Source organism: Aspergillus stella-maris, assembly GCF_047715825.1.
Source record: "Aspergillus stella-maris strain CBS 113639 unplaced genomic scaffold BDV14scaffold_42, whole genome shotgun sequence".
Classification (NCBI taxonomy): domain Eukaryota; kingdom Fungi; phylum Ascomycota; class Eurotiomycetes; order Eurotiales; family Aspergillaceae; genus Aspergillus; species Aspergillus stella-maris.
In genome coordinates this window covers 247083-272881 of record NW_027396836.1, presented here as the reverse complement: position 1 = coordinate 272881, position 25799 = coordinate 247083, and the positions used below count along the sequence as shown (strand labels likewise).

General features: G+C 51.3%; 13 protein-coding genes across 13 annotated transcripts; 7 read left to right on the top strand and 6 right to left on the bottom strand.

Moving 5' to 3' along the window:
* Nucleotides 1–91: 91 nt before the first annotated feature.
* On the top strand, nt 92–1225 carry BDV14DRAFT_91838 (DsbA family oxidoreductase). Its single transcript, XM_073777856.1, has 2 exons — nt 92–321; nt 375–1225. The coding sequence occupies exons 1-2, from the start codon at nt 277–279 to the stop codon at nt 1029–1031; spliced, it is 702 nt and encodes a 233-aa protein (XP_073626340.1). The 5' UTR covers nt 92–276; the 3' UTR covers nt 1032–1225.
* A 62-nt stretch (nt 1226–1287) lies between these two features.
* BDV14DRAFT_202001 (SPX domain protein) lies at nt 1288–3693 on the bottom strand (the record flags this gene model as incomplete). Its single annotated transcript, XM_073773899.1, has 2 exons — nt 1288–1410; nt 1459–3693. 2 exons carry the CDS (start codon nt 3691–3693, stop codon nt 1288–1290), a joined length of 2358 nt encoding a protein of 785 aa, XP_073626339.1.
* A 438-nt stretch (nt 3694–4131) lies between these two features.
* On the top strand, nt 4132–5680 carry BDV14DRAFT_176859 (NUDIX hydrolase). Its single transcript, XM_073769321.1, has 2 exons — nt 4132–4700; nt 4749–5680. The coding sequence occupies exons 1-2, from the start codon at nt 4210–4212 to the stop codon at nt 5599–5601; spliced, it is 1344 nt and encodes a 447-aa protein (XP_073626338.1). The 5' UTR covers nt 4132–4209; the 3' UTR covers nt 5602–5680.
* A 138-nt stretch (nt 5681–5818) lies between these two features.
* BDV14DRAFT_176857 (uncharacterized protein) lies at nt 5819–6670 on the top strand. The gene is made up of 4 exons (XM_073769320.1): nt 5819–5968; nt 6033–6064; nt 6191–6272; nt 6343–6670. Exons 1-4 carry the CDS (start codon nt 5873–5875, stop codon nt 6367–6369), a joined length of 237 nt encoding a protein of 78 aa, XP_073626337.1. The 5' UTR covers nt 5819–5872; the 3' UTR covers nt 6370–6670.
* Nucleotides 6671–6809: 139 nt separating this feature from the next.
* BDV14DRAFT_176856 (uncharacterized protein) lies at nt 6810–9021 on the top strand. The gene is made up of 4 exons (XM_073769319.1): nt 6810–7165; nt 7238–7265; nt 7325–7844; nt 7894–9021. Exons 1-4 carry the CDS (start codon nt 7032–7034, stop codon nt 8511–8513), a joined length of 1302 nt encoding a protein of 433 aa, XP_073626336.1. The 5' UTR covers nt 6810–7031; the 3' UTR covers nt 8514–9021.
* Nucleotides 9022–9165: 144 nt separating this feature from the next.
* BDV14DRAFT_91795 (ubiquinone-binding COQ10-like protein) lies at nt 9166–10364 on the top strand. The gene has a single exon (XM_073777855.1). It carries the CDS (start codon nt 9345–9347, stop codon nt 10161–10163), a length of 819 nt encoding a protein of 272 aa, XP_073626335.1. The 5' UTR covers nt 9166–9344; the 3' UTR covers nt 10164–10364.
* On the bottom strand, nt 10274–11522 carry sod4 (mitochondrial 37S ribosomal protein mS42). Its single transcript, XM_073769318.1, has 4 exons — nt 11408–11522; nt 11173–11353; nt 10966–11090; nt 10274–10909 (listed from the first exon to the last, which is right to left on the bottom strand). Exons 1-4 carry the CDS (start codon nt 11465–11467, stop codon nt 10388–10390), a joined length of 888 nt encoding a protein of 295 aa, XP_073626334.1. The 5' UTR covers nt 11468–11522; the 3' UTR covers nt 10274–10387.
* A 187-nt stretch (nt 11523–11709) lies between these two features.
* Nucleotides 11710–13768, top strand: BDV14DRAFT_176849 (uncharacterized protein). Its single transcript, XM_073769317.1, has one exon. The coding sequence runs from the start codon at nt 12118–12120 to the stop codon at nt 13549–13551; it is 1434 nt and encodes a 477-aa protein (XP_073626333.1). The 5' UTR covers nt 11710–12117; the 3' UTR covers nt 13552–13768.
* Nucleotides 13769–13848: 80 nt separating this feature from the next.
* Nucleotides 13849–16700, bottom strand: BDV14DRAFT_191022 (phosphatidylinositol-glycan biosynthesis class S protein-domain-containing protein; the record flags this gene model as incomplete). The annotated part of the gene is made up of 4 exons (XM_073771430.1): nt 13849–15312; nt 15377–15634; nt 16048–16291; nt 16351–16700. 4 exons carry the CDS (start codon nt 16698–16700, stop codon nt 13849–13851), a joined length of 2316 nt encoding a protein of 771 aa, XP_073626332.1.
* A 503-nt stretch (nt 16701–17203) lies between these two features.
* Nucleotides 17204–18980, top strand: BDV14DRAFT_91773 (hemolysin III family protein). Its single transcript, XM_073777854.1, has 2 exons — nt 17204–17469; nt 17524–18980. The coding sequence occupies exons 1-2, from the start codon at nt 17293–17295 to the stop codon at nt 18847–18849; spliced, it is 1503 nt and encodes a 500-aa protein (XP_073626331.1). The 5' UTR covers nt 17204–17292; the 3' UTR covers nt 18850–18980.
* Nucleotides 18981–19739: 759 nt separating this feature from the next.
* On the bottom strand, nt 19740–23766 carry BDV14DRAFT_201991 (uncharacterized protein; the record flags this gene model as incomplete). The annotated part of the gene is made up of 6 exons (XM_073773898.1): nt 19740–20114; nt 20168–20651; nt 20691–20997; nt 21050–22160; nt 22277–22408; nt 23065–23766. The coding sequence occupies 6 exons, from the start codon at nt 23764–23766 to the stop codon at nt 19740–19742; spliced, it is 3111 nt and encodes a 1036-aa protein (XP_073626330.1).
* Nucleotides 23767–23819: 53 nt separating this feature from the next.
* On the bottom strand, nt 23820–25446 carry BDV14DRAFT_176840 (uncharacterized protein). The gene is made up of 2 exons (XM_073769316.1): nt 25401–25446; nt 23820–25350 (listed from the first exon to the last, which is right to left on the bottom strand). The coding sequence occupies exon 2, from the start codon at nt 25120–25122 to the stop codon at nt 24355–24357; it is 768 nt and encodes a 255-aa protein (XP_073626329.1). The 5' UTR covers nt 25123–25350; nt 25401–25446; the 3' UTR covers nt 23820–24354.
* BDV14DRAFT_201990 (uncharacterized protein) lies at nt 25249–25745 on the bottom strand (the record flags this gene model as incomplete). The annotated part of the gene is made up of 2 exons (XM_073773897.1): nt 25249–25350; nt 25401–25745. The coding sequence occupies 2 exons, from the start codon at nt 25743–25745 to the stop codon at nt 25249–25251; spliced, it is 447 nt and encodes a 148-aa protein (XP_073626328.1).
* Nucleotides 25746–25799: the final 54 nt, after the last annotated feature.

The window sequence follows — 25799 nt, the reverse complement described above, 5'->3', positions numbered from 1 at the left end:
GTGTATACGGATGATGTCATCGCGGGGAAGTACCTCGACTGCAAGATATATAAGCTAGCCTACAGAGTAATTCAACAGTGCAATGGTAATGGATACTAGAATGATACAATTTGTAGTTTGTATGTGCCTCGGAGACATATAATGCTGACAAATCCATACAAATTGCATCCTCGGTTCCCGGCGGGAGCAGATCCAGATCTATATAAATGGATATCCCCATCCGCTTTCAATTCCATAATCCAAAGTATCTCTAACTGAATAACGCAAATACTCAAAATGACAAACTTTAACATCCAGATTATCTCCGATGCGGTCTGCCCGGTAAGCCTCCATTACCCAACTCCCAAATCAAAATCAACTGACAAAATATACAGTGGTGCTACGTAGGCTACCGTCGCCTATCACGCGCAATAGCCACACACACAGCCAAATTCCCCAGCGACACATTCAAAATCACCTGGTCACCCTTCTACCTTAACGCCTCATCACCCAGTTTCCCAGGCGCAGACAAAACTGCCTTCTACGAAAGTAAATTCGGCGCCGCGCGAACAGGGATGATCTTCCAGCGCCTCGCGGCAGTCGGTGCTGAAGAGGGCATTAAATTCTCGTTTGGCGGGCGGACGGGGAAGACGAGGGATGCGCATAGGGTTATCTGGCTTGCTGGAAGAAAGGAGAAGGATCGTGTTAAGGAGAGAGAATCAGAGGGGAAAGTCGGCGGGATTCAGACGCGTGTCGTGGAGAAGTTGTTCGCGGCTTACTTTGAGGAGGAGAAGAATATTACGGATCGGGAGGTGTTGATTGAGGCGGCTGTTGGTGGGGGGTTGGAGAGGGGGGAGGTGGAGGGGCTGTTGAGTGAGGGGTATGATGAAGGTGGGAAGGTAGTTGATGAGGAGGCGGAGGGGGCAAGGAAGCAGTTTGTTACCGGGGTGCCTTATTTCATGGTGCAGGGGATGTATGCTGTTGAGGGGGCGGATGAGCCGGATACGTTTTTGGAGGTGTTCTCGAAGGTTAAGGGGGTTGAGAGCTCATAATTCCGAAGACCTGTAGGTAAAAGGGTAAATACGTGATGGGTATTTCCATAAAGATGACATATTCAATGATCTAAAAGCAAGCTATCCTATCTAACGCGCAGAAAACACCACAGTGATACAAGCAGCATGACAAAAGAAGCTGCGAGCAGGAAATATAAATAAAGGACGGATTCATGATAATACATCAACGCCGTAATGCATCAGGCCAACTCACCGTTGGCAAACAAGCGCTGCATTGTTGAGAGTATACAAGACATCAAGCAAGAGGCTGCTGGTTGGCGACCTTCCACATATCCGTCTTTTGGGCTACCGAGAAAGCCTCGTCAATGGGCGTGCTGTCTGGGTGGTTGCCGCGAATCTTGTCGAGGGTAGAGGAGTACTATATATGTCAGCTTTTAGCTTCGGATTCTGAGGTTGTTCGACATACCTTGAAAGCAAAGTTGAGGACAAGCGCAATAGCCAATCCAATGCACACCACAATCGGACCGAAGGTGTTGTCGAGGTCGCGTCCGCTTCGGCGCCGGATGAGACGTGCGCGCATCTCGTACATGTACCAGCCCCAAGCAGCCGCGAAGATGGCAAATCCAGTGTAGACAATGGACAAGGCGCGAGCAATGTCGTTGTGCTTCCCTGCTGCGTTGTAAAGACCGAGGGAAAGAGACGAGAGGAGGATGCTGACGTGCAGCCACTTGATGAACGTCCGCTGGTTGGCAAGCCAGACCTTCGTCTCAACGCGGACAGGCCCTGAATCCTTGATCCAGTATCCTGGCTCTTGCACTCCTGGCGGGAGAACAACAGAGGACCGCTTGTTGCGGTTGTAGCCGATGAATGAGGGGAAGAGTGATGCCAGACGAGATTGTGTGACGGGTTCCTCCTCATGTTCTTGTCGAGCGAGGAGGGCGGGCTCTTCCTGGCGCTCTCTTTGTGCATCGCGCTCGCGCTCGTGGTCTTCTGAGCGTTGGGGTTGAGGTGTTGTCACTTGCGACGTTTGCCGTGGCCGCGAGGGCTCAATGTCGGTGAATCTTGTGATGGGAGACCCAACTAGAGGTCTGGCTGCTGGACTCCTCGTTCCTAAGAAGCTACCAACTGCCATATCCTCCTCGGCATGTTTGGCTAGACGTTCTTGTTCCTCGTGAAAGGCGGTTTCAGGGTCACGCCTGATATCGTTGTCAAGCTCAGAGAGCCAGAACGGGAAGCTGTTGACGTGGTCTTCAAACAATTGCGCAATACCGTGGGCAAACTTCGAGAACCGAGGAGCTTCCTTGACGAGATGAGAGACCATCAAGTCCTTGACCCACTCCGAGTTATGCGCAGCACTCCCGCGCAGCTTGATCTCTAGCAGGCCGTGGGGAAAGCGAGAGATCTCACCAGTCCTGATGGGCCTGAAGGGGTATTCCATTTCAGTGTCGTCGATATCTTTACGGTGCCACTCGTTCTCATCGCGGCAAGGCCTCTCACTATCGAGAGAATCTTCTCTGATGAGAGCCAAGTTTGTGTCAAGCGAAATACGAATTCGGTCGTCACCGGGAATTTGGAAAGCGGTGCGAGTGTAGTTGGCCCGGAGCATAGGCTGCAGGTTATGCTCCTTGATGAAAGACTGCAGTTCCTCCACATCGCGCTTAAGAGACTCTGCATGTTCGACTTCTCCATTGCCCATGTCCTCCATCCGGTGCACCTGCTTCTCTAGCCGGTATTCTCCGTCGAGGAATTCCTTGATGTGCTTCTGCTTCAACTGGACCTTGACTTCCTTGCTGAGGTTGTCACTGGTCACAATCTTCTTCTCCAGGTAGACCGGGGGCTTTTCTTGAAGGTTGCCGGTCCAGCGAAGACGTAGCGAGCCAGCTTCAGGGCTGCGAGCAACCTTTTGTGTGTAGAGGTCGAAAGAGGGGTTGTCAAAGTATAGCGAGGTAATTGTAGGGTCGTTGGCGTGGCTCTCCAGCTCCTTGGATGACTTTGGGTTGTAGATGAGGACGGGCAGCTTGCGAAGAATCAGGGTCTTGACTTCCAGCAGGTTGTCCGAATGAATCCAGAATTTGAACGACGAGTATTGGTCTTGACCAAATCCAGGCTCTGGCTCAACAGACTTTGTACTCAGGATCTCACGCACAAACGAGTACATCACGGAAAGTCTGCGGACGAGTGGCGAGTAATCTTCCGAGTTGAATGGTAGCTGCGACAAACGGACTTGAAGCAATGGCTTCACACGATAGCGGGCACCTCGCTTGCGGTCATGCTTCTTCGCAGCCTTGAGAAAGCCGGTGAAGTTGATGCGGCTGTACTTCTCAAGCTCACTGACCTCCTTGGTAATGTCATCCAACTCCGTCAGTACCTCAGAAGCGACCTTCATCCTTTCCTCTTCTGTAACGGCGGCGCCATCCTCTTTGTTCTCGGTCAACGGTCGAAGCTTGCCCTCGCAGACGGTAGTCCGCTCCTTCAATTGCTGAGATGTTTGCACCTGAAAGGCATTGACCTTGTCTAGTTGCACATTGAGTAGTTCCTGGACGAATTTCTCCTCGTCTTGCTCTGTCCACGCGCCGTCCGAATCGCTCTCATCGCCAATGACATCATGTTCCCTGAGGAGGCCCTTCAGCTTGTTGTAATCGATGTAGTTCTTGCTCCATGGCGGATAGGTAGCATTCCGCAGAGTCTTCCCAAAACGCATTACAGCGCAATTGATCCAGAACGGTCCGCTTGTGTGGGGGTGGGGGTAGTTGGCTAGACTCCAGAGTCTCCAATAATGACAATGATCGAGCTCAATTTGTTGATGTTTTCCAGCAATGCAAACAAAGAGGCCCCTCGAAAGCAAAGTCGGCACGAGGTCAATTGCTCGAAGAAGACAAAAATAAAATCTGCCAGGGTGGAGGAGGGGAAAGACCAGCAGATATAGCTTTGCCAGGCTAAGATAGCAAGCGGGCTGTAGTGAGGCACCGGACGCCTGCTCTCGCTGCATTCGAGCACGTGCGGCAGAAAGCTTGCTCCAGAGCCCGCTGTGGCCAATAGGAGAGTTGGGCGGGATACCGCTGTCAAGTGGACCCGGGGCGGTTCCGGTATTAGTGCGGAAAGACTGGGTAATTTCCCTCCGCGGAGCTTCTGACGGAGTCTCGAACTTGTGCCACTGGACAAGCATCTTTGTATATAGACTGCGGCATTCGATTTCATTTCCTACCAGTCCGGCCTCATGCATGCCATCACTTCAGCCCAATCAGGACCGGGCTCAGTCTCTCCATCACTACATAATGTCCTTCTAGATCTCCACCGACACTCCTATCCTCATGTCCCAAATCCTCCGCAATGCAAGAAACGAGCCTCTGTCGCCTTAGTCCTTCGAATCCGACCCACGTACGCTCACCGACCGGATCGATCGTCAATTCCTCCAAATGATACCAGTCTCCCGGTAGCAGACCAGCTCGACAACTTCTTCTCTCAATCGTGGGTACAGAATGGAGATTCCGAGGTTCTTTTTATAAAACGGGCGTCGCGGGTTGGGGACCGCTGGACCGGCCATGTTGCACTACCAGGAGGCAAGCGAGATCCAGAAGATGCCGATGATCGAGCAGCTGCGATTCGAGAGGCCTCAGAGGAGGTGGGCCTTGATTTGACCACGGATGAATGTATATACGTTGGAAACCTACCGGAAAGAGTTGTGACATCGAGCTGGGGCAGCGTGCCGTAGGTTTGCTAATTCGCCTGGGTGAAGAATGAAGCTAACTAGCCCAGATTGATGGTCCTCTGCCCATACGTATTCCTCCTGACAGGATGCGACTCCCCCGTCCTCGAGCTTCAGCCCGATGAAGTAGCGTCTACCCACTGGGTGTCATTGAACGTCCTCCTTTCTCCATCGTCGCGAACGGTAGAACATGTCGACATGACACAACGACTTGCAAGCCAAGGAGGTCTTATGGCTCGCCTAGCAAGTCGGACGATGATGGGCTACATGCAGTTCTCAGCAATCAAATTAAATTCCACCGAAAGCTTGCAAGATGTTACGAATCTCAGTCGCAGTCTTGCGACGGCGCAAACCTCGACTTGGCTGCAGAAATTCAAGTCCACGCTTTGCGGCTCGAAACAAAACTCGATACAGACTCCGCCACTCCTCCTCTGGGGGCTTACGCTCGGCATCTTGGCCGACTTTCTGGACATGCTACCTCCTCACACAGCCGTCCAGCTATGGAAATATCCCAACTTCACCGCGCCCGACTTGCGCTTATTGGTGAATGTTCTCACATATAAGCTACGAAAATACAATATGCAACAGGTCAAATTGGGAGCTCGGCGTCGGCCGAGTGATACGGCCATTGACGGCGAGACAGCTGCATTGCCGGTCGAAGTACAAGAAAAGACCGAAGACGACCGTAACCACGTCGGCATTGGGGGGCTAGGAGTAGGGAGATACTATGGGTCATCTGATACGAGCTCCGATGGGAGTGCCTACGCAGTGGGCATCATGCTTCGGGGATACTACCAGAAGATCCGAGTCGCTCTCTACATCTTCGTCGCCTGGCGTGTGGCTATGGGCTCTGTAGCAGCTGTCGTCGCTTGGAGATACCTTCGCCGAAGACTGGCTTTATAGACGTCTCATGGTCAATTGTACATACGGTTGTTCACTACTTTACTACTTAATAGATCTAGAATAATATACAGCTTCCTGCTAGGCTCTCCACTGCGGCACACGCCGATGTGTATTGTAATTGAAATACGGAAGCTCCGCCTCTTGAGATCCCGATTACCTAATCTCTTATCCAAGACATCCTCCACGAGCTTGATGCGGCTTCAACAATTCCAGACGGCGTTAACATACATTCTCACTTCCATTGAGAAAGCAATTCACGCTCACCGACACAATGGCCGCTACTACAAAACTCTATCCTCGCGCGACAGTGAAGCGAATAGTCAAAGCCCACGCGAACCGCAGCCTGAGCAAGAACGCCGATATTTTGGTAAACAAACATACCCGAGTGCTGATTTGTTGATATTTGCTAAGACCTACTTTTCTACTAATAGATTTTCCTCGACTACATGCTCTTTATGCAAGAGTAAGTCAACCTCTCCGTCAATCGCCTGATTCCCATATCTCTCCACCTGCGCGTTTCTAGCGGGCATTCTACGTCGATATAGCTCTGCACCATTACGATTTAAAAGCTCTGACAATATCGTGACAGATTGATGCGCGAGGCGTCCATTCGGTCGCGCAAGTCCGGAGAGAAGAACATCAGTCCAAATGCTGTTCGTAAGGTGACTGAGGTACGTCATACTTGCTGTCTTGCGACGAGACTTGGGGCGTGATACTGACGGCGGGGATGTGATGCTACAGAAAACGCTACGGAAGTTCAAAGGTTGATATTTATTGACGGATTGACTGCGACATACACGAATGTTACCGCGCGGTTTGCGCTGCGCATTGGGTTTTTTAATGGGTTTAAACAACGGCTGGTGAAGGACTGGTCAGCATTCTCGGGTCTACTACAGCCTGGCTATCGTCTTCTAGAGCTGTGATTGAGTCATTCTGGCGGCGTTATTTCGGAGTTATAGTCTGATGATACCCAATTTATGGTTTTGTTTTGCATGGCCGTTTAAGTGTCAATAGCTTGAGCTCGGACCGCGCTTCAGCGGAGGATAAGCTCTTCTATTGAAGCTCATAGTCAATTTTACAGTGCAGTAGAAAGATACAATTTTCTCTTAGACATCAGTATCTCGAGATGTGATACATTGACTCTCAGGTATAAAAAGCTAATGAGGCTGAACCAGAGTTCGGTGTTGGTGCCCACGCGACAAACCAGGCGGCGATCAGAGAGGCCCGCCTTGCACCTTTGTTTCTTCTGCCCTCCACTCGTTTCTACACGTCAGTTCCTCCTCTCTTCACTTTCTCCCTGTTACATATCCCTTCAGGCTGCTTCTCAAGCTTTGCATTTCTGCTCTCCTTCGTCTTTCGCACTTATCATCATCTAATTCCCCTAAACAACTCCACGAATCTCACATTCCGCTATCTCCTCCACCTACATCATGGCAGCTCCTCGCGACACTGCTTCCACGCAGTCTCCCGCTCCTTCAGAGTCCAAGCTCAACACTGCTACTAACACTGTAGCTACCGCTGCGTCAGAGCTTGTTGATTTCCCACACTACAAGGAGCTTCAAAGGTACGTACACTCTAGTCCTTTCCGTGCTCTCCAACGATTGAGACGGTTGACACATCGCTAACTGTTGCGTAGGAATTTGCGCAACAATGTGAAGAAGCTGGTAAGAGCTTGAGAATCGCCTTGATCTTCCACTTCTGAGCTAACGTTCTTCCGATCTAGAATGCCACCGCTAAAGTTGACGCCATCATCGCCGAAAACCCCAACAAAGACCTTGAGGAGCTGGTCGCCGAGAAGAAGATCAACAATGACCAGATGGCACAAGCGCTGAAGAAGCCCGCTCTGAAAGCTGCCGTTGCGCAGCTGGAGGAGCAGATTTCTCACTTCAAGGAGCTCGCGACATTCTACGAGCAGCGCTTGGCTAGCCAGAAGGAGGAGTTGGAGAAGGCGCACAAGCAGGAGCTGGAGGCTGCGCGGGAGAAGGCTGCTGCTGCTGCTGTGCCGCCAGAGCCCAAGAAGGAAGACTTCGCCCAGCAACTGTTGAGCGTGAGCAAGTTCCTTTGCACTGCTGCAGTCCGCAGGCTCCACGGTGACGAGACTCTGGTTGAGAGCCGTGCTTTTGAAGGCGTCCTTACCCAGGTCTACGCTGGCTCCCTTGATGCGGTTACTGCTATGCAGAAGCTCATTGACGGTACCGATGAGAAGATTGTGAGCGTCGAGGGGGAGACATTGGATGTCACTTGTAAGGTTCCATGGCAGCTTTCAAGATCAAAGCTAATCCCATCTCACAGATGGAAGAGTCAAGCAGCTTTCTGAAGAGCCGTCCGCTGGAGAGCCCGCCACAGAGGCTGCACCCACCTCCGATCCTACGACAGTCAATGCCGCCTACACCGAGCTTCAAGACCCGACGTACGCGAACGAAGCTGCTACAGCTGGTACTGCGGCCCCTGCAACTGAAGGCGAAAACGCCGCGCCGCCCCCGCAGACGCAAGTGGGTGAAGGTGCCAATGCAGTTGCCGAATCTTCGTGGGAACCCCACACCGATCCTCTCGCCGCCTCTACAAACACGGAAGGCTTTGTCGAGATCCCTCGGGATCCCGCTGAGACGGAAACCGGCCTTCAGGCAACCCCTGCCAACATCACCGCCGACGCTGACGTCGCACCTCAAGAGACCGCAATGGCTCCCAAGCCTGCTGACAACGGCTTTGAGCAGGTTGGCGGTCGCCATCAGCGACAGGGAAGCTTCCGTGGTCGAGGCGGCCGCGGCCGTGGCCGTGGAGGTGATGGCTTCCGTGGTCGCGGTCGTGGTCGTGGTGGCCCTGAGGGTCGTGGTCGAGGCCGCGGTGGCCGTGGCCGTGGAGGACCGAATGGTGCCCCAGCCGCTCCCGCCGTCACTCCTGCATCTCAATAGTTGAGTGCTGTTGATCCCAGAATCGGCTATCAGACGGACAATGGTCGCTCAGAGCAGCTCGGTCTACGTCCTCTCAATCTTCTCAAGATCTCCTCTTCTCAGCATCAGACTGCACCTTCCTTTCCTCTAATAATCTCTCATGGGTAACGGTGGTGTTATGGTTCACGAGCAATGAATTTTCAAAATGATACAACAAGACTTTGCATCCTATTTCTTTTGGATGGCCCTGCAAAAAGCTAATGTTGACATTTGTATTGTGGTTATTGAGCGTGCATATTGCTCTACGATATTTATTTCTATCTCTTTTGATCTAGTTGATGTGTTTGTTGCCTCTTGGTGGTCGATTCATCTTCAGGTTCTCGAATACCCACGCTACTTATCTTCCTTCGCCTGTATTTTAGTTTTTCGACATACCTTTAACATACATCTTGGGGAATGGATAGGCAGTCGGCTGGCTGGCTGGTGAGGAGTGCGTCTGGGCTGGATAGATAGGGCTAGGTCATTGCATGATACACTTGGCTCTACCATTGAGTCCTGAAGCTTGAGAACTTGTAGCATAGTACTCTCTCTTATTCACTAGATTTGATGTCTCCTTGAACTCTTTGCAGGGCATCAACTAGTAGTTACCACCGGGCTGCGGAGCATCGATGGACCTTGTTGTCCCTAGACTTTATGCACGGCTGACTCAGCTATACCTTAATCGGTCCAGAACATCCGCGAGTCGCATTTCAAGGTTTCGAGATTTACAACTTGCCCTCAACCAAACAGCAAAACCAGAAGTGATAATGAAAAATAGCCACAATTGGACCTCGCCTTTACCACACACCCATCATGAGCCATCTATCCTCGTCCCGACTCCTCTCTCAAACCTCCAAACCTTCCCTGCGCCTGGAACCACGGAGCAGCCGCCACCTTCAAACCTACTATTCCTCGTCTCGAGCCCAACCTCAATTCCACCTCCAAGCCCAACAACACCAACCCCTACCCAGACAATCCTTAACCCAAAAACGAACCTTCCTCTCAAACTTCATTCCCTCCCCGCTCAGACCCTCCTCAAACTCCAACTCCAACAGTAACCCCAACAACAACGGGAACGGCCGCATCCTAACGGCAACACGCACCCTCCCTTACACCTCCGAGCCACTATTCTCCGTGATCTCTTCCGTCGAATCATACTCCCAGTTTCTACCCTTCCTCACCGCATCAACGGTTACAGCGCGCGACGAGAAAACAGGATTACCGATTCAGGCGTTCCTAACTGTCGGATATGGACCGCTAAGCGAGACGTTTACATCTAAGGTTGAATGTAAACGCGAGGAAGGAGTCGTTGAGGCGCGCTCAGGCGAGAAATATATCGACCCCAACTCGAACCCGAAATCGGGTTCAGGCGGGTTCGGCGCGCTAGCTAGTCTTGCGGGTTTTCCTGGTGCGGATGAGGGGATCTTTGAGTATCTGAGTACGCGGTGGGAACTTGTTCCTGAGGCTGCTATTGAGGGAGGGGAGCCTAGGACGACGGTGAAGCTGGAGATCCGCTTCGAGTTCAAGAGTCATTTGTATGCTAGTATGATGAGTGCTGTTGAGGGTCAGATGGCGGGGGTCATGATCGAGGCTTTTGAGAAGAGGGTCAGGGAGATTAATGGCGGTAGGTAATTGGGTGTCTTGTGGTTGATTAGACGGCATGCCGGGTGGAAATGGGTATATGTATTCTACTGTGTATGATTATAGATATATAAACCTTGGTCGATCAAGGACTTGATGCAGTCTACGCAATAAGCCGCTGTACATTAATGAAACAAATCCTAACCAAGTATATAATACAATTTATCTGAACAATTGAACCAACACACCATTAGGTCAAGCAGCAATCACTTAACCTAGAACGCACCACGAGGCTTGAAAGCGTTCCTCGACGTCACGGAGTTATAGTTCTCCGCAACAACGTTCCAGTCAATCCGGTCCCACCACTGCTCAAGGTACTGCGCCTTACCCGCGATGCCGTAGTCCATCATCCAGACGTGCTCCCATGTGTTCACGCAGAGAATAGGGTGGATGTTTACAGCACCAGGGGCCATGGTCCGCTGGTTCGCGGAGTGCGAGCCCATCGCGCCAGCGAATTGGTTGCCGAGCTGCTCTGTGCCGGTGCTGCCGGGGGCGTGCGTGGCCATGTCGACGGACTGGCGGCGGGCGAAGGCGGCGGGGTAGGGGGAGCCGGCGTTGTAGGTGCAGATGATATGGATGAGGCCTTCACGGTCGAGGTTCTTGGCGAGCCAGACGAAACCGGGACCGAACATGGCGTTGGCTGTGGCAAGGAAATCGAGCTTGAGAGATTCGACGGAGGAGCAGGTTTCGATGATCTTGGACTCGAGCTTTTCGGGGATTTCGGTCTTGGAGGGAGACTATACAGTGAATTTGTTAGGTATCCGTCTCTGGTGTTGTGGCTTGTCAAACTCACGAGACAGGAGAAGAAGAAGTGGTTGTTGTGGGCCATCGAAGCGTGGTTGAAGAGGGAAGCCATCTCCGGACGGCGGGAGTACTTGACCAGCAGGTCTCCAGGCTTAGCATCGGCGTCAACGGTGTCTGTTAGAAGAAGCAGGAATTAGTCGTCCGCGCACGCAATTCGAAGAGCAACCTGTTCAAAGCAACGGATGTCGGGCCATACCCTGTGTCAACAAGTTCAGCTTATCGATGAGGAAGCGCTGATATTGTGTCCAGGAGAAGTCGAAGGCCTCTGGAGACATGAAGTTTGCAATTCCATTCTGTCGGTAGTTTTGCTCGTGAGTTATTCCAGGCACATTGTGTAGGCTGCGGAACTGGAAGCGTGGGAGCGCGGAGGTAGGTTTCTAGAACGCGCAAAGTTAGCTCCGTTGAGAGGGCATTGGGGGCTAGAAACTCACTTGCGATATGGCAGAGGCAGTCCGCAGCGAGGCCTGCGGCCGGAGGAGACGGTTCAGCATGGTGATATGGTATGGGAGGTTGGAGCCGCAAGAAGACCGTCCGACAGATCGATATCGCAGCTTTTCCTCAACTGCAAATCGGCAGAATTTCCCTGGTCACCGCCTGATCGGGTCTAGCGCGGCTGAGGTAACCAGGCGCTAACACGGGCCAATCAGCAGCCGCAGATCACCTATTGTCTTCATTCTATTTCGGGCTCTTCAGCAACTCTTCAGCAATCATAATCCGTTTGTTGCTTGCAGTTCATTTCTCTACGCGCCTTGCTCTCATTTTGAACCATACTCTTCATAGCTTGGTGGACCCATAGAGCCCATGGGACCCGGCGCTTCTACACTCGTCCTCATTAGACCAGAACTATGAGCTCCATTGTTGTGCCTATTCTAGGACCACGGCGCCTACAGGAGTCTGGTCTTGAGGACTCTGTAACATGATGTAGGAGGCAGCGATCTTGGGCGTCAAATACTCTTCGACCCCTGTGTCAGGTGCCGGTCATTTTCTTTCTTTTGCGTAATGTCTTTCCGTGGTTTTTCATAGCCATTTCCTTCTTTGTTGCTCTATTCATTCATTTCTACTGCTCTCAAAAGCGTTATACCCAGCTCAGTCCTTACACCTCTTGCAATAGATTGACGACCATTCATTTCTTTGCCATACCATGCCTGGACGTACGCGCCATGTCTCTGTGAGACACTCTATCCTAGTACTTCTGACGATCTTGACGGCAAATGCATCCGCAAGGCACGGTCTTTTACATCCAAAAAGAGCAGACACCTGCTCCTCATCGTCAACGAAATGCAGTGGAAGCGGCTTGCCGGGCAACTTCTGCTGCTCTTCGGGGACAACCTGCATTAGCATAGACAGTGGAAGCTCAGTTATCTGCTGTCCAGAGGGCCAGGACTGCTCGTTCATTCAGCCCATCACATGCGATGTGAGCAAACAAAATGCCAGCACCCATCCAAACAATGTAATCAAGACTACGAGGCTGGACGATGATTTGCCTACCTGCGGCAGCGCTTGCTGTCCGTTTGGTTACAGCTGTCAAGGGAACTTTTGCGCCATGAACGAGGATACATCGTCCTCTACCACGACAAAGAGGACCTCCACTTCTACAACCACTACTTCAGACTCGGAGTCTTCCACGAAGACAACGACGGCTACCACAGAGACAATAACCGACCTGTCTTCGGAGACCACAGACTCCGCGTCCTCTACACCCACTGCAGACGAAACAGACTCCCCGCTATCTATCGCAGATGATCTATCAACGGTCACGGTAACAGACACAAGCAGCCTAACGACACCTACACCCTCCGAATTCTCCATTGCCTCAGACAACAGCGTATGCGCATCCGCATCATCCTGTCCCTCCTTCCCCACCAACGCCGTTCTAGCAGGCTTCTTCCCAGGCGCCGTCTTTGGCGCTGTAGCCGCCCTCCTATTAACAGTCTGCCTCCGCCGGCGGCAGCGAAATAACATGCCAGCAGGCGAAAAGATAGCAAGCAACACATACCGCAACTCAACAGGCACATTGATAGGGATATCAGACCCTATCGCGTCAGACGAATCCTCCTTCCGCACAGACTTCCTCCTTACAAAGCGACACTCCGAGGGATCACGCTCCGTCCTCTCGCGCAGCAGATCCCGCGTAAAGAGCCTGTTCAGCACGACTCCTAAATTCAATCCTCAACCAGCGGCTGATATTCCTGCCGTCCCGCCTGTCCCCGCTGTCTTCGGGTTACCGGAGACACCTAGACCCAAGCGTCAGCCTAGCTCTGAGAGTATACGCATCTATACGCCACCGGGTATATTCGTTAACCCGGGCCCGTCGCCATATTCTGATCCGGCGAGACCGAATACGACCCTAACGGAGATACTGGATATGGCGCAGGCGAAGATGCAGGCTGAGTCTGCGAGGGGAAGTGGTGCTGTAAGCAAGACTAGCAGTACTGCTACTGGTGCAATTGGCAGTGGTACAGGTGATACTGGCGCTGGTGCTGGTGCTGGCGCCACGAGCAACACGGGGCAGCGCTTCTTGCTTCCGCCACCGCAGAAGTTGGGTGGTGGGCGGCGGAAGCAGTTGCCATACTGATTTGCAAGTCTCATATGTTGGTCATTCGACGAAGCATATTCAGCATTTGTTCTTGCATATTCACTTGGCTGGATTATACCCTTGCATTTTATTCCCATACTTCTTGCATTTCAGCATCTAGCGCGCGTGCTTTTGTATTTCTGTCTTGTGTATACCACCATACAGCAGGCTAGCAGGATATATATAAAAATAAATATCTACAAAAATACCAAAATACCTCAACAACACCAAGTAACCACTTCAAATCTCAAATGAATATTATATACTAATGACAAAAACCCAAATTTACCCCCTAACCTAAGAAGACGCATCCCCCCTCCTCCTATCCTTCCACCCCTTCACAACCCTCCTAACCTCCTTCAACAACCCAAGAATAAGCGGAACCCCAATGGGTCCCAAGAGCGGCAAGTAGACAGCAACCTTATGCTCATCAGGAAAATACATCTGGCCAACCATACTCTTATCGAAGAAACTCCTTTCCGCTTCCCTCTCTGCGATCCGCGCAGCGCTAAGCGCGTCGTTGAATCGGCCTTCCTGTAGACCATCGCATGCTGATGAGAGGTGCGCTAGTGTTGTTGAGACAGAACTAGACACGGATAGTGGGATTGGGATTTGGGGGAGATGTTGTGTTAGTCGTGCCAAGGATCCAAGAGTTGATGAGGCGGAGAGGAGGAGCGTTGCGGCGCGGATACGGATGAGAGTTTGGAGGCGGAAGGCGAGGGAGGAGGGTGTCGAGGGTGTGCCGAGGTGGGAGAGGAGTTGGTGAGAGAAGGTTAGGAAGGGGGCTTGTAGGGAGCGGATTGATAGGTGAGCTTCGTTGGCATCTGCCTTTGTTTCGGCGTCTGAAGCAGGAGGGTTCAGGATGAATACTCCGCCCCATTGCGGGACTGTCCAGCTCGTAGCTTTGCTCTCCTTTACGACGAGCGGCGCTTGTGATGGGTCAGGCACATAGAGAATGAAGTTTATCGTTGGTCCGGAGCCAATTGAAGGGCTAAGCGGCCACTCCGCGGCGTTGATGAACGCGCTGAGGTTCTCCTCTTTTAGCGTCCAGACGCCCTGTGCCTCATCATACTCCGGCTCTGGTGTGCTGGGCGAGAAAGTAGCGTAGAGCTGCACCTGCGTGTCGATGGTGAAGTTGCTGATGAGCGAGAGTGCCTGCACGAGCGGGGAGATGTATTCCTGCACTGCGGCCTCAATGTCCCAAGACACTGGGGCGGATCCGGGCGTGAAAAGGGAGAAGGCAAGATGGTATGTCTCGGCGTACTTCATTGACCGGCGGAGGCGCTTGGTAATGCTCTCTGCTAGTTGCGGGGAGATTTGCTGCTTGCTGTTCTGTTGAGGGATATTGGAGTTGGCATCCGCTGCATTGTTTGATAGGATGTGTGCCATTATCGCCTTTTCCTCAGCGAACAAACGTTGTACTTCCCCGGCTATGAATGAGGAGAGGGGCGAATTGGACGACGATGGAGGTGGATTCTGCTTCGGCGAGTAGAATACGTCGAGCGTTGCACTGTCTGCATAGAGCTCTGCGCGAGGGCTTGACAGGTCATCCTCCGCTTGAAGCCGGACCGTCAGGGCCGTATCAGCTTTACCAGTAGTTTGTTGCTCCTCGTCCGCCAGCTTCAAGCGGAGATGGTGAGCGGAGAACTCATTGAGATCGTCCAGGTTGTGCTGTGTGATGCGGAGGAGCTGCTGCGCTTCGGTGTCTGGTAAAGTAGGCGTCTCGAATCGGATCTCGAGGGGAAATACAGGACGGCAGCTCTGGATACACAATTCAGTCAGCCAAAGGTCCGCGGAGGTCAAGAAGCAGGGAGTTAGGAGCCACCTTTCCACCAGCCCAATCGAGCATCTCCTGAGTGGGCAACTCGGCACGATAGATGGAAGTCGTCTTCCACCATATTGGGAGTCCTAAGAACAGAATTACCGCCCAGAATGCGATCACGACCTTGAGTCGGGTTCGGATGGCGCTGGGGTTCTCCGGAGGGGGGAGGGTCGAGGCGGTGGTAGCGGAGGGTTTGGGGCTCATTTCGGTGGGCGAAGGCCCTTGGTCTTCTTGCTTTACGCCCATGATAGCCGGGACATGCTTCAAAGTAAACACTGGGCTGCGTTCACTTTGGTGGAGGTAAAGGGTGTTCCGCAAAGGGTGGAAGAAGACCAGGTGGTGGTGGTTGGTGTTGATGCCGCGGTTGAAGGCGGCGAAGCCCACAGGGAAAGTATACGGCCATTCCGCAATACAATAACCTCTACAAGTAGTAACCTCTGAATGCTCTGAATCAAATAAAATAATATGATGTCTATTGTTAATTATCCCCTTTAAATTTTATAGTCTTGGGTATCAAAATTTTTGCGCCGAACTCCATGCGACAAGTGTAATATATCGAACGCCGTCATGCACTCCCAACTTAGTATTCTTTCTCGAAAAGCTTCTGGATGGGTTTGGCAGCCTGATTATGTGTTTAGCAGGGTCGCATGAGTCCTAAGTATTTAGAAACATACATCGATGAATTTTTCGAGATCTTGGTCGAGACTGGCGAGGTCCTCCTTTCGCTTGTTGTTCTCCGTAATCAGAGCCTGCTTGCGCTTGAGAAGCTCCTGTCGGGCTTGTTCGAGTTTCTCACGCTCGGCGTGCTCATGAGCTATCCGCGCGACCATCAGGTCATGCTCGCTGGACTCGTTGTGTTCGGGGAATAGAGCCTTGAATTCCTCCTCCGGTATCAAGGGAAGTGACCTGTACTTGTGACTGAATTACCGGCTAGTTAGCGAAATTCACATGTGAAAGGCCTCAAAATTGCATCATACTCATAGGACTCGCAAGCGGCGATCTCCCCGGTCAAGTGTCGCTGCTCATAATACAAATTCTGTAGCTGAAGATGTAACCGGTCGATCTCCTGGCGGGCTTCGGCGGTGCGCTGCTTGGTATCTCGAACCCGGAAGATGGCGTCGCGATTCTGACCTCGAAGCTGAGCAAGCAGAGCGAAGAGGTGCTTCTGGACCGTTTGTGGCGATTCGAGGATCTGGTCAGGGGAAAGAGACGGATCGAGCAGCGACAATAGCTTCTGGCAGAGATCCCGAGTCTCGGCGGCGGTGTTTAGCACGGGCAGCAAGGAGGGGTCGGAGACGATATCCCTGATGGCAGGAGTGGCAGCCATGGCGATAACAGAGGGATAGAGAGATAGCGATGGCAAATGGGAGAGGAAGGACGAATGACGATGGCGGAGAGAAGCACTTGGGAGGTGAACTGTGGATGGTGGGCTGAACGTGGAGAGAACGCGCCAACGGATTGGATTCTGGGAGACGTCGAGGTCGAGCAGTGGTCGAGATCGACAAACGCCTGACGCCCTGCAAGGCGACTTGGACAGTGCAGTAGTTTGGCTAGAAGAGCTTTTGGTTGGAGAAATCGGACGTTGGGAATTGATTAATGGAGGCTTCCCCACTCTTTCTACTTCCAACCTCCGAACTCTCCTCGTCTTGCCTCTTCTCTTCCCTCTTTCCACTCCCCTCCTCGACTTTTCTCGGTCTGAAACGACGTCCATTCCCTCAATTTCCTCACCATATTCTAACATTGTTCTGTCATTTCTATCTCTGCCATCTTTACACCTATTCCGCCATCCTGTAAGTCCTGCCGTACCTCTCCCGATGCCGCAAACCCGGTCAAAACACCCGCCACCTGATCCTAACAACCCCGACACAGGATATGTACGATTGATTTCTTAAGGCCGGTGCTTGCGGGTTATCTATATCATGGCGTGCTCAACGCAATCTGTCACTCTCGAGTCCTATGTCGACCATGCAATCTCATCCGCCTATGCTACACCTTCCGAAGAGACCTCCCTCCTCCGAGATCGCAAGCGACGGCACTCATTCCACACCGCGCGGAAGCTGTCCCTCGATGTCGATGCAGATGCCATATTCCTGCGGGTACGCTTGACTTCATGTCTTGCTTTGCTATAATAGCAATCTAACGGCTGGCAGGTCGAACTCTTTCTCACGGAACTAGAGAGACGCCTACACTGGATCGAACAATACCGCCGCTCTCACATGGTCCAGATCGATACCAGTCTAAAACGAGCCTATGCGACACTCGAAGCTGTCCGGGACTCATGTTCTCACGCCTCAGGGGAGCTGATGGGCGGCGGGAAGAAGAGGGCCAAGATCTTGGTGGAGACGCTAGAGGACCGCTATAACGATGCATTGGCAACGAAGGAAACGCTGGAACAGAAGGCTCAAGCCGGGATTCGCTTGATGGAGTCTTTCTTGAATGATTTGGAATCTCGAGCCCATGCAGTTACGGGCCGTGGCGTCTATGGGGCTTTAGACGATGGGTGGAAGGCAGTCGACTCGAAGCTGGTTCAGGCCAAGGAGGTGATGGACGAAGGAATGGAACGAGCTCGCCAGGTCAAGGATGCTCTCCGAGAAAACATCGATCAAGCGATTCTGTTAGCCAAAGAGAAGCGATTGATCGGCTACTCAGATCTGCCTGCGCCCTGGCGGATAAACCCTCACATCCTCTCTGGCTACCGATTCCATTCGTCCAAGGTGGAATGCTTGACCTCCGTCTTCAGTTTCTCCAATGAACTCGTCAACATCTGGTCTCACCTTATCGGCCTCGTGATTGTCCTCTCCATCGCCTTCTACTTCTACCCGCTCAACCCTAACTTCCACGTCAGCACCAACGCCGACATGCTGGTCACCGCAGTTTTTTTCTTCGCCGCCTGCAAGTGCCTGGTCTGCAGCACCCTATGGCACACAATGAACAGTATTGCCGACCAACCCCTCATGGAGCGCTTTGCCTGCGTCGACTACACTGGCATCTCCCTCCTCGTCGCAGCTTCCATCGTCACAACCGAATACACAGCCTTTTACTGCGAACCTACCTCCCGTTGGATCTACATCCTCCTCACCATGTCCCTCGGCATCGGCGGCGTCATCCTTCCCTGGCACCCCACGTTCAACCGCGCCGACTGGGCCTGGATCCGCGTCGCTTTCTATGTCACTCTCGCCTTGACGGGCTTCGCGCCTCTAGCCCAACTCTCCTACACCCGCAGCTTTGCCTGGTGCCTGTACTTCTACGCACCCGTCATGAAGAGCATACTCGTCTACTTCGTTGGCGCTTGCGTCTACGCTTCTCAAGTCCCGGAGCGCTGGCGCCCAGGTCTCTTCGATTACATCGGTGGAAGCCACAACATCTGGCATCTTGCTGTGCTTGGTGGAATCTTGTTTCACTATCTCGCCATGCAGGACCTTTTCGCCAATGCTTTCCAGCGCGCGAAGGGTGAATGTCCAAACCTCGCTTCTTGATTCCGTACCTAGATTGTTGGTTCATCTCAGCTTTCTCTCAAAAAGTCTCCTCTCATACCTCGCATCCGCCTATTAGCGCTAGTGGTCCCGTTCGGCACCCAGTCAGCGCTGCCACAAGATACGTCAACCGGAGACCAGAATCAGAAATACTGGCCTGAAATCCCCGCGGATGCAAGCTGTACATACGAAACAACATCCGAGCGCCCTCTCACCGTACAAAAGCACGCGCGCAACTTTCCAAAAAAGGGCAAAATAGATATAGATGCCTTTCTCTTTCTATTCCTGCTATGCTATCTTCCTCACACCGCGCCCTGACGATGACGAAAAAAAACATTTTGCATCTTGGAGTCTCTCTCTTTCTACTCTTTCTACTCTTTTCGACTTCTTCTACCTACGTACCTTTTCTTCACTTCTTACTAGTATCCTATTCTCCTAGGATAGCTTTTTCTGGCTAGGTTATGTCGCCCTGGTATATTCTTCTTCTTTTTATTTTATCTTTACGATGAAATATGGTATATAGGCTATTGGTATTAATGATATTATCTATTTTCGAGTCTTCTCTCACTGCTTGAATGAGTCATGTACGTATATTTCTGGCTTGGATTATTGCGGGAAGAGTAGGTTTGTGAAATGAGAAATCTGGGGTATCATTGTACCAAGACGCCATGCTATGCTCGTCTATCAGGTGAAATACCCAAGGGTAAGTCTGTCTATCGCCTGATCTAGCTAGGAACATGGTCTACTGCAAAGCGAAATGTCTCTCTCCCAAGATCCAAGATCAATTCTAAGAGAACACACATAGATGGAGAGCCAGATGGATGCAGACCAAGATCAAATCAAGATCAAAGAATGTAAATAGCAGATAGATGGCAATAAATCAACTTTCTCATCTAAGAAAAAGTCTCAGCATTCAACCTCCTCGCCTCAACAATGCTCCCAATATGGCACTGCGAGAACCCGTGCCCTTTCGTGCGGGTACTATACCAGCTCTTGAGGAATAGCAGCGGCGAAGTCGTAAAGGGGCATTTCACGGGCCACCCGACTTGATTTTTTGCTTGTTCATTGACAAAGCCTTCGCTTGTTATTGCGTCCGCGGGGAAATCGAGGGAGTGGTCTGTGGCGAAGCCGAAGAAGTTGCATGCGTCGATGTATTCATTGAAGTTATCGAAGTAGAGGCTCCCCGAGAAGAACCCGAGTGCTTGAATGAGATCCGGCGCGATTGGAATCTTGGACTGATTTTCCCGATTGTGAGGAAGTCGAGCTTGCTGAAGGAGGTCATGTCCTTTCTTGTGCGGGGGGCGTACATTTGCAATGTCACTTTATCGGATGTTCGAATCGAGGGGAGAAGGGCGTTGGCTTCATACTGGCTTATGACTAGGAGCATCTCGTCCTGAGTATTTGAGAGGACCCAATGGACTGACTCCAGGAATTCGTCGTTCGCTTGGTCGTCGTTTTCCTGCTCGATTGTGTCTAGGAAGTCGACGGTTGCGTAGAGCTTCGGGTGGATTTTCAAGGGTGGGTTGAACTGGGCTGCTGTTGTTGTTGATATGCATTTGAAGGCTAGTCGGACTGCGACTGAATCATACCACCTTTGGAAGCGGCCGTGGACGACGAAGTCTTTCAAGTCGCCGTCGATGTGATGTTCCAGTGGCTTCACGAGCGGTGGACGGCAAACGTGCTGTTCCCTTTGAACCTCCTGGACAATCTCCCTTTCTTGCTCCTCATGGAGCTGAGTAGCTACAGACGAAGCGTTCTCCCAGATCTCGAGAAGTCCACCGGCTTTTGCATCGTAGAGGGTAAGGCTTCTTAGTTCGTCAAGGGAGTAGGAAGGGTCTTCTCACGGTGCGTATAGCTGCGCGAGCGACTTCGACTCTGCTTCCTGGATGAGCGGTATGATGTCGTCCAGTGTATGGGTTCCCGTTCGAAACATATCCCAGATTTGGGCGCAGCGAATATAGTTCAACCCCTGCCATGCCCATAAGGGCTGTAGCTTTTCCAGTTGGTCGCATGTCTGCTTTATTACCCATTGGATCACTTCAAAAGAGGTAATCGCTGCATTCCCTTCGCTGTTGATACTGTGCTTTACTTCTGGGGGGACGAAGAAGGTCACTGCTTGTCCATTGCCGAGTTCCCGCATTCTGTGGCAAGCTAAATACCGTCAGTGACTTTGCGTCATATTGTATTAAGCATCTAGACTTACCTTGTACAAGTCGATCCTTGGTCAGTCGAGGCCCAATTGTTACCGCAGCACGGTAGTTCCGTGGCAGCTTGAGGTCAACCCCCCTCGAGTGATGCTGGTCGAGAAATACCAAGCATAGATTCTCTTGTCCCCGGAATGGGGAAGCAAGCAGTCGCTCCGAATGACCATCTCTGTCCAAAACCATCGCTTCATCATTGGTGTCGAAATAAATGAACGCTGCAGCCTTATTTCTGGGAACCATTGCAAGCCACGTTTTGGCAACATCTTCAATGCTGGACTCCAGTATCTGTGCGCCAACGTCGATAATGACTTGAACGCTGGGATCCTGATTCTTGATGAGACGAAGTAGCTCCGTTACTGATAGCTGGTGACCGTACCGATTCTGCGCGAGCACACAGTGCCGATTCTCTTCTCGTAAAAGTTCCTCTAACACCATGGCGTTCGTGTGTAGGAGATCGGGCAGATCTTTCCGCGGCATCGACAGCGGCAGCAGATATCGGTTGTCGCTAAAGCCTGTCGTAAGGGGTTGATCTGGTTTGGAAGGAATGTCCCATGCGGAAGTAGCCAGCTTGGAAGGAAACCCCTTGGCCTCCTTGGGAAACACGACCCTGGATAGCAAGAAATTGATGACTAGGTTTTGGTACTGAAGATGGGGGCAGAGAATTTGGTGAAAGCTCTGAGCATCTTCCAGGTTGACTTGTTGACGGAGAATCCAGCGCTGATATTCTGTTCCTGGATCATTTTCTTTCAGTAGTGACTGAAGGCATTGCCGTACTTGGTCTTCCGTCAGCCCCTTGTAATAGTAGCTCAAACATGTCAATGTGAGGGCGACATCCGTAAGGCCAAACTCTGAATTTGCCGAAGGAACACCCTTTGCTCTAAAGGGCACGGCCATTAAGCAACGATCAGAATCGACTTCGTGTTCTACCAGCCAGCGTTTGCCTGCTAGGGCGAATTGGAGAATTGGATGACCAAAGAGACCCCTTAGAACAAGGAGCTTCTTGAGGATGATACTGTTCTCGAAATGTCGCCTCACAGTATCTTCCTGAACTTTCTCTATCTTCAGGGAAGATATGAACTTTAGTGCACCTTCACGAGCGTGCCGAGGCCACTGTGGGAAAGGAAGCCCAGGAAGCGCTCCGTTGTCGATGGCGTCGATCACTCTTTCGAGCAGCAAGCGCGGTGCGTCTTTAGTCAAAAAAAAAAATGCAGAAGAGGGTAGCGCACGCCGAGCTTTTCGATGTCCAAGCTGTTAGGAACTTCTTGTCGCGACGTTTTAGCCTGGTTCCCGATCAAGTTAAACACATCCTGTATAACATCCCATCGATCACTTTCGCCATTCACATTCTGCTGGTTACCCTGGGTATAAATCAGTTGAAACTTCGGGTCCAGCACTTCATCGCTTTCGTCGATGATGGTTCGGCAGCTGTCCTGTATTGACTGTCCTAATTGAACTAGTCTATCTGCTGCTCATTTGTCGAATCTAGGCCCACCAGCTTGAAGGATAGTAGCTGTTCTGGGAGGACCATCAGAACTCCTCTTTCCCTCTGGCACTTCTGATAGATTTCTTCCAGTTTGTCAGTCAAGCCATGGTCAAAGCGCGTGGTCCGTGAGAGTAGAATATAATAGATGGGGCAGTTCAATAACCCCCCCAAACGCTGTGAAAGGAGATGGACACTTTGTTTGAGGAGCGGCTTCAGCACTATAATTATGCCACCTATCCGCTGCTAGGAAGGATATCACTGACAGAACAGTAATTGATGGTCAAAGTATGAATTTCCATGTCACCTCCCCTGATGTTAGAGCTGACAGGATTTCTGCCCCTTTGCTTTATGAGAAGAGTGTACTGCTGTGAATTTACTTTTTTTTCAACAGTGATTTTGTCAGGAGCGCGCAGCAAGGTGACTCCTTTTAGTGCCTCTAAGCTCTTCTGCAAATCATTCGTATACCCCGAAATCAGTTCTCCAGATCCGAAGGGATAGTTTGGATTAAATGATCTAAGGTTGCCTGGGTACGCAGGCACCGGGGGCCTCTGGATCTTGAAGAGAATTTTCATCCACATCCATAGGACATGGAGCATTTGTCGTAATCAAAAAGCCTGGGAGATCCGGCGGGCTCCAGGATGCGGCGGAACGAGGATCTATCTGAAGGCGCCCAGGAAGTGTAGGAAATAACGTGTTCGGGCGTGGAGAAATGACCAGGGTATCCAGTTTCGTTTGCACGGTTTGTACAAGGCCGTAGAGCTTGACGTTCTTCATACATTTCTTAAACAACCCATTGCACTCGTTGAAAGCTTTTGCCTGCCAGGCTTCCATATTCTGAAGAAACTTGAGGTTCTCGCATGGCCACTGCTCGATGACCACACCGCAAAGAGAATTCACATCTCGCTTCTTCTTTCCATCGTATTTCTTCTTCTGCGAAGCTCTCATTCTGTCCTTTTCAGACTTTGATTTGCTCTTCGAGTTTGGCCCAAAGTTAGACTTATATGGAGGGTAGTGTTCCAAGACAATGGATTCAAATCTCTGTTTGTCCATTGGTTGATCGGGCGCTAGATCCAATTGCACTTGATGTCGCAAGATATCCTTCGGAATTTCGGGGAACGATCCGATAAAGGCAACTGCCAGCAAATGTCGGAAGTAATCCAGTGGCATTCCGCCGAAGGCAACCGTGCCAAACACGGAGGTCAGACTGTACGTGTCGGTCTCCTTTCTGCTCATTCGGCATTTGCTGTATAGAGATCCCCATGTTTATTGTATAGGCAACTCTATAAGGGATGTGTAAGTGTATTGGCTTGGTGGGCGGATTTGAAGATTCGAGAGGCCCCCAGCTCTTTAACATATTCATTAGAGACTCTTTGGCACTTAGTGGAGAAGACCATTCTCGAATGGGGGATACGATTTCGTAGACCCGAGAGCTTCGATCACTGGCAGGTAGGATTCTGTCTCGCGAGTCATACTCTGTAGGCACTTTCTGCAGAAAATCTTCAATATCAAGCCTACGAAACAGAGCGATGCAGTTGCGAGCCCTATCAAGAAGTTCCTGGTCTCCACGATCCAGCCCTGGCGACACGACCTCCTTCAGACCCCAGAATTGCGTAAATCTAGCCGCGTGATCGAAATGCTCTGAGCTAGCCGGACAAAGCCATCGTGCTGCGCCAACTCGCCTAAGCTCTGGTTCCAGAGCATCCTTTGCATGGCCTTCATGCCAGGTAACCAGAACTGACGCCATGGCGTTAGAGCCGCAATTTGTTCCAGCAGTCGCACTGAGTCAATGGTCAAAGGGAATGAGGTCCGCAATTTTGCTTGTCACAATATTCGAAGAGCTTCTTCGGTTCCTGTCCGGTTTGTAGCGGAATTAGGGAGGACAAACGTCGTCGCCGCATGTAGGTATGCTTGATAGAGAGCAGCTTCCATGCCGGTAGCACCCGTGAGCATTCCCAGATCCGAGTCCAGCTGGTAATGGAAGTACCTTATATGAGGTGCGTTTGCCAGCTCCACGAAGATTTCTGGTGACAACGTTCCTTTGCGAACCCTAACTCTTCCGTAAGGAATCAGCACCGTGCGGCAGCATTGCTCGCTCTTACTCCGCAGTACTAATTTATTGAGCAGTCCGTGAAGGCATCCGATATCCTGGTTGGAGTCAATCAGAGAATTATGCTCTGGCCATTCCAATAAGCCCTGATCGTTGAGAATGAAATTCAGACGTAATCTGACCAGCTTGGCTTCGACGGTGCCATCTTGAGTCAAGGTAACGTGGATGGGCTTGGTTTCATCCAAGCTTTGTAGTACGTCTGCAATCTGCACAAAAAGTCTGCTATAAAAATCGACCAATCTGCATTGTCCCTGCCTAGTGGCTGAAGCTTGTCCCATATCTTGCTGTAGTGGCAAGTGCCAGTTCTGTGGGTTCGGCTGCCACGCCTGATCAAGGGGTTGGAACACCAGTATCCCAGGCACAGGATCCAACCGATGGACATGGTCTGTAGTTAACGAATCCGGGAAGTCCTCCACCAGCGTTTCATGCGGTATTAGACGCAGGATTTGACGCGATTCTCCGGGTCTCGGTGATCCCTCCATATTCTCTATATTCTCAATGTCAGCTACTTCCCCTGCTTGCGTTGTCTTTGTCGTTTCTACAGCCCTTATCAAAAGTTGGTCACCATCAAGCCCAAAATCAACCTTTCTATGTAAGCATCCATTCAATTATTTGGCCAAATAGACATGACATGCTTCGTAGTTCCCAAACAGCTGGGTAGAAGCAAACTTCAACCCCTGCAATTTTGAGGGAATCACTGACATTGTGTGCTTTGCTATGTTAGATGGGTCTCATCAAATTGAAGGTAATTTCTATTTACCTTGCCCAACAGCCGCTTGAAGAGCGGTTTGTCGGTGTAGTCCTTTGGAAGACGACCTGGTGGCGTGTTATCTACCAGTAACTCTCCGCTCAGGATATTATAGCGATACTCTTGTTGTTCGCTCGTCTCAGTTGCGACTGACAAATTCATAACCCATCGCATATTGTCGCCAATATCGAAATGCCAGGGTGACACGAATTGTAGGCTGTCGGCGCCATGTTTAACAGCATTGCTTATGGCTGGCGTGTCACTTTCTATAAGTTCAGACACTCGTCTTTCAGCGCGCCGGAGAACTCGAGTAGCTCGAAGGTTGAAATTCCTCATCTCTAGGTTTTGCTCTTCCATTGGCTGTGGGGACCTTTGGAAAAGCACAATCGACGCCCTTACCAGCATCTCCAG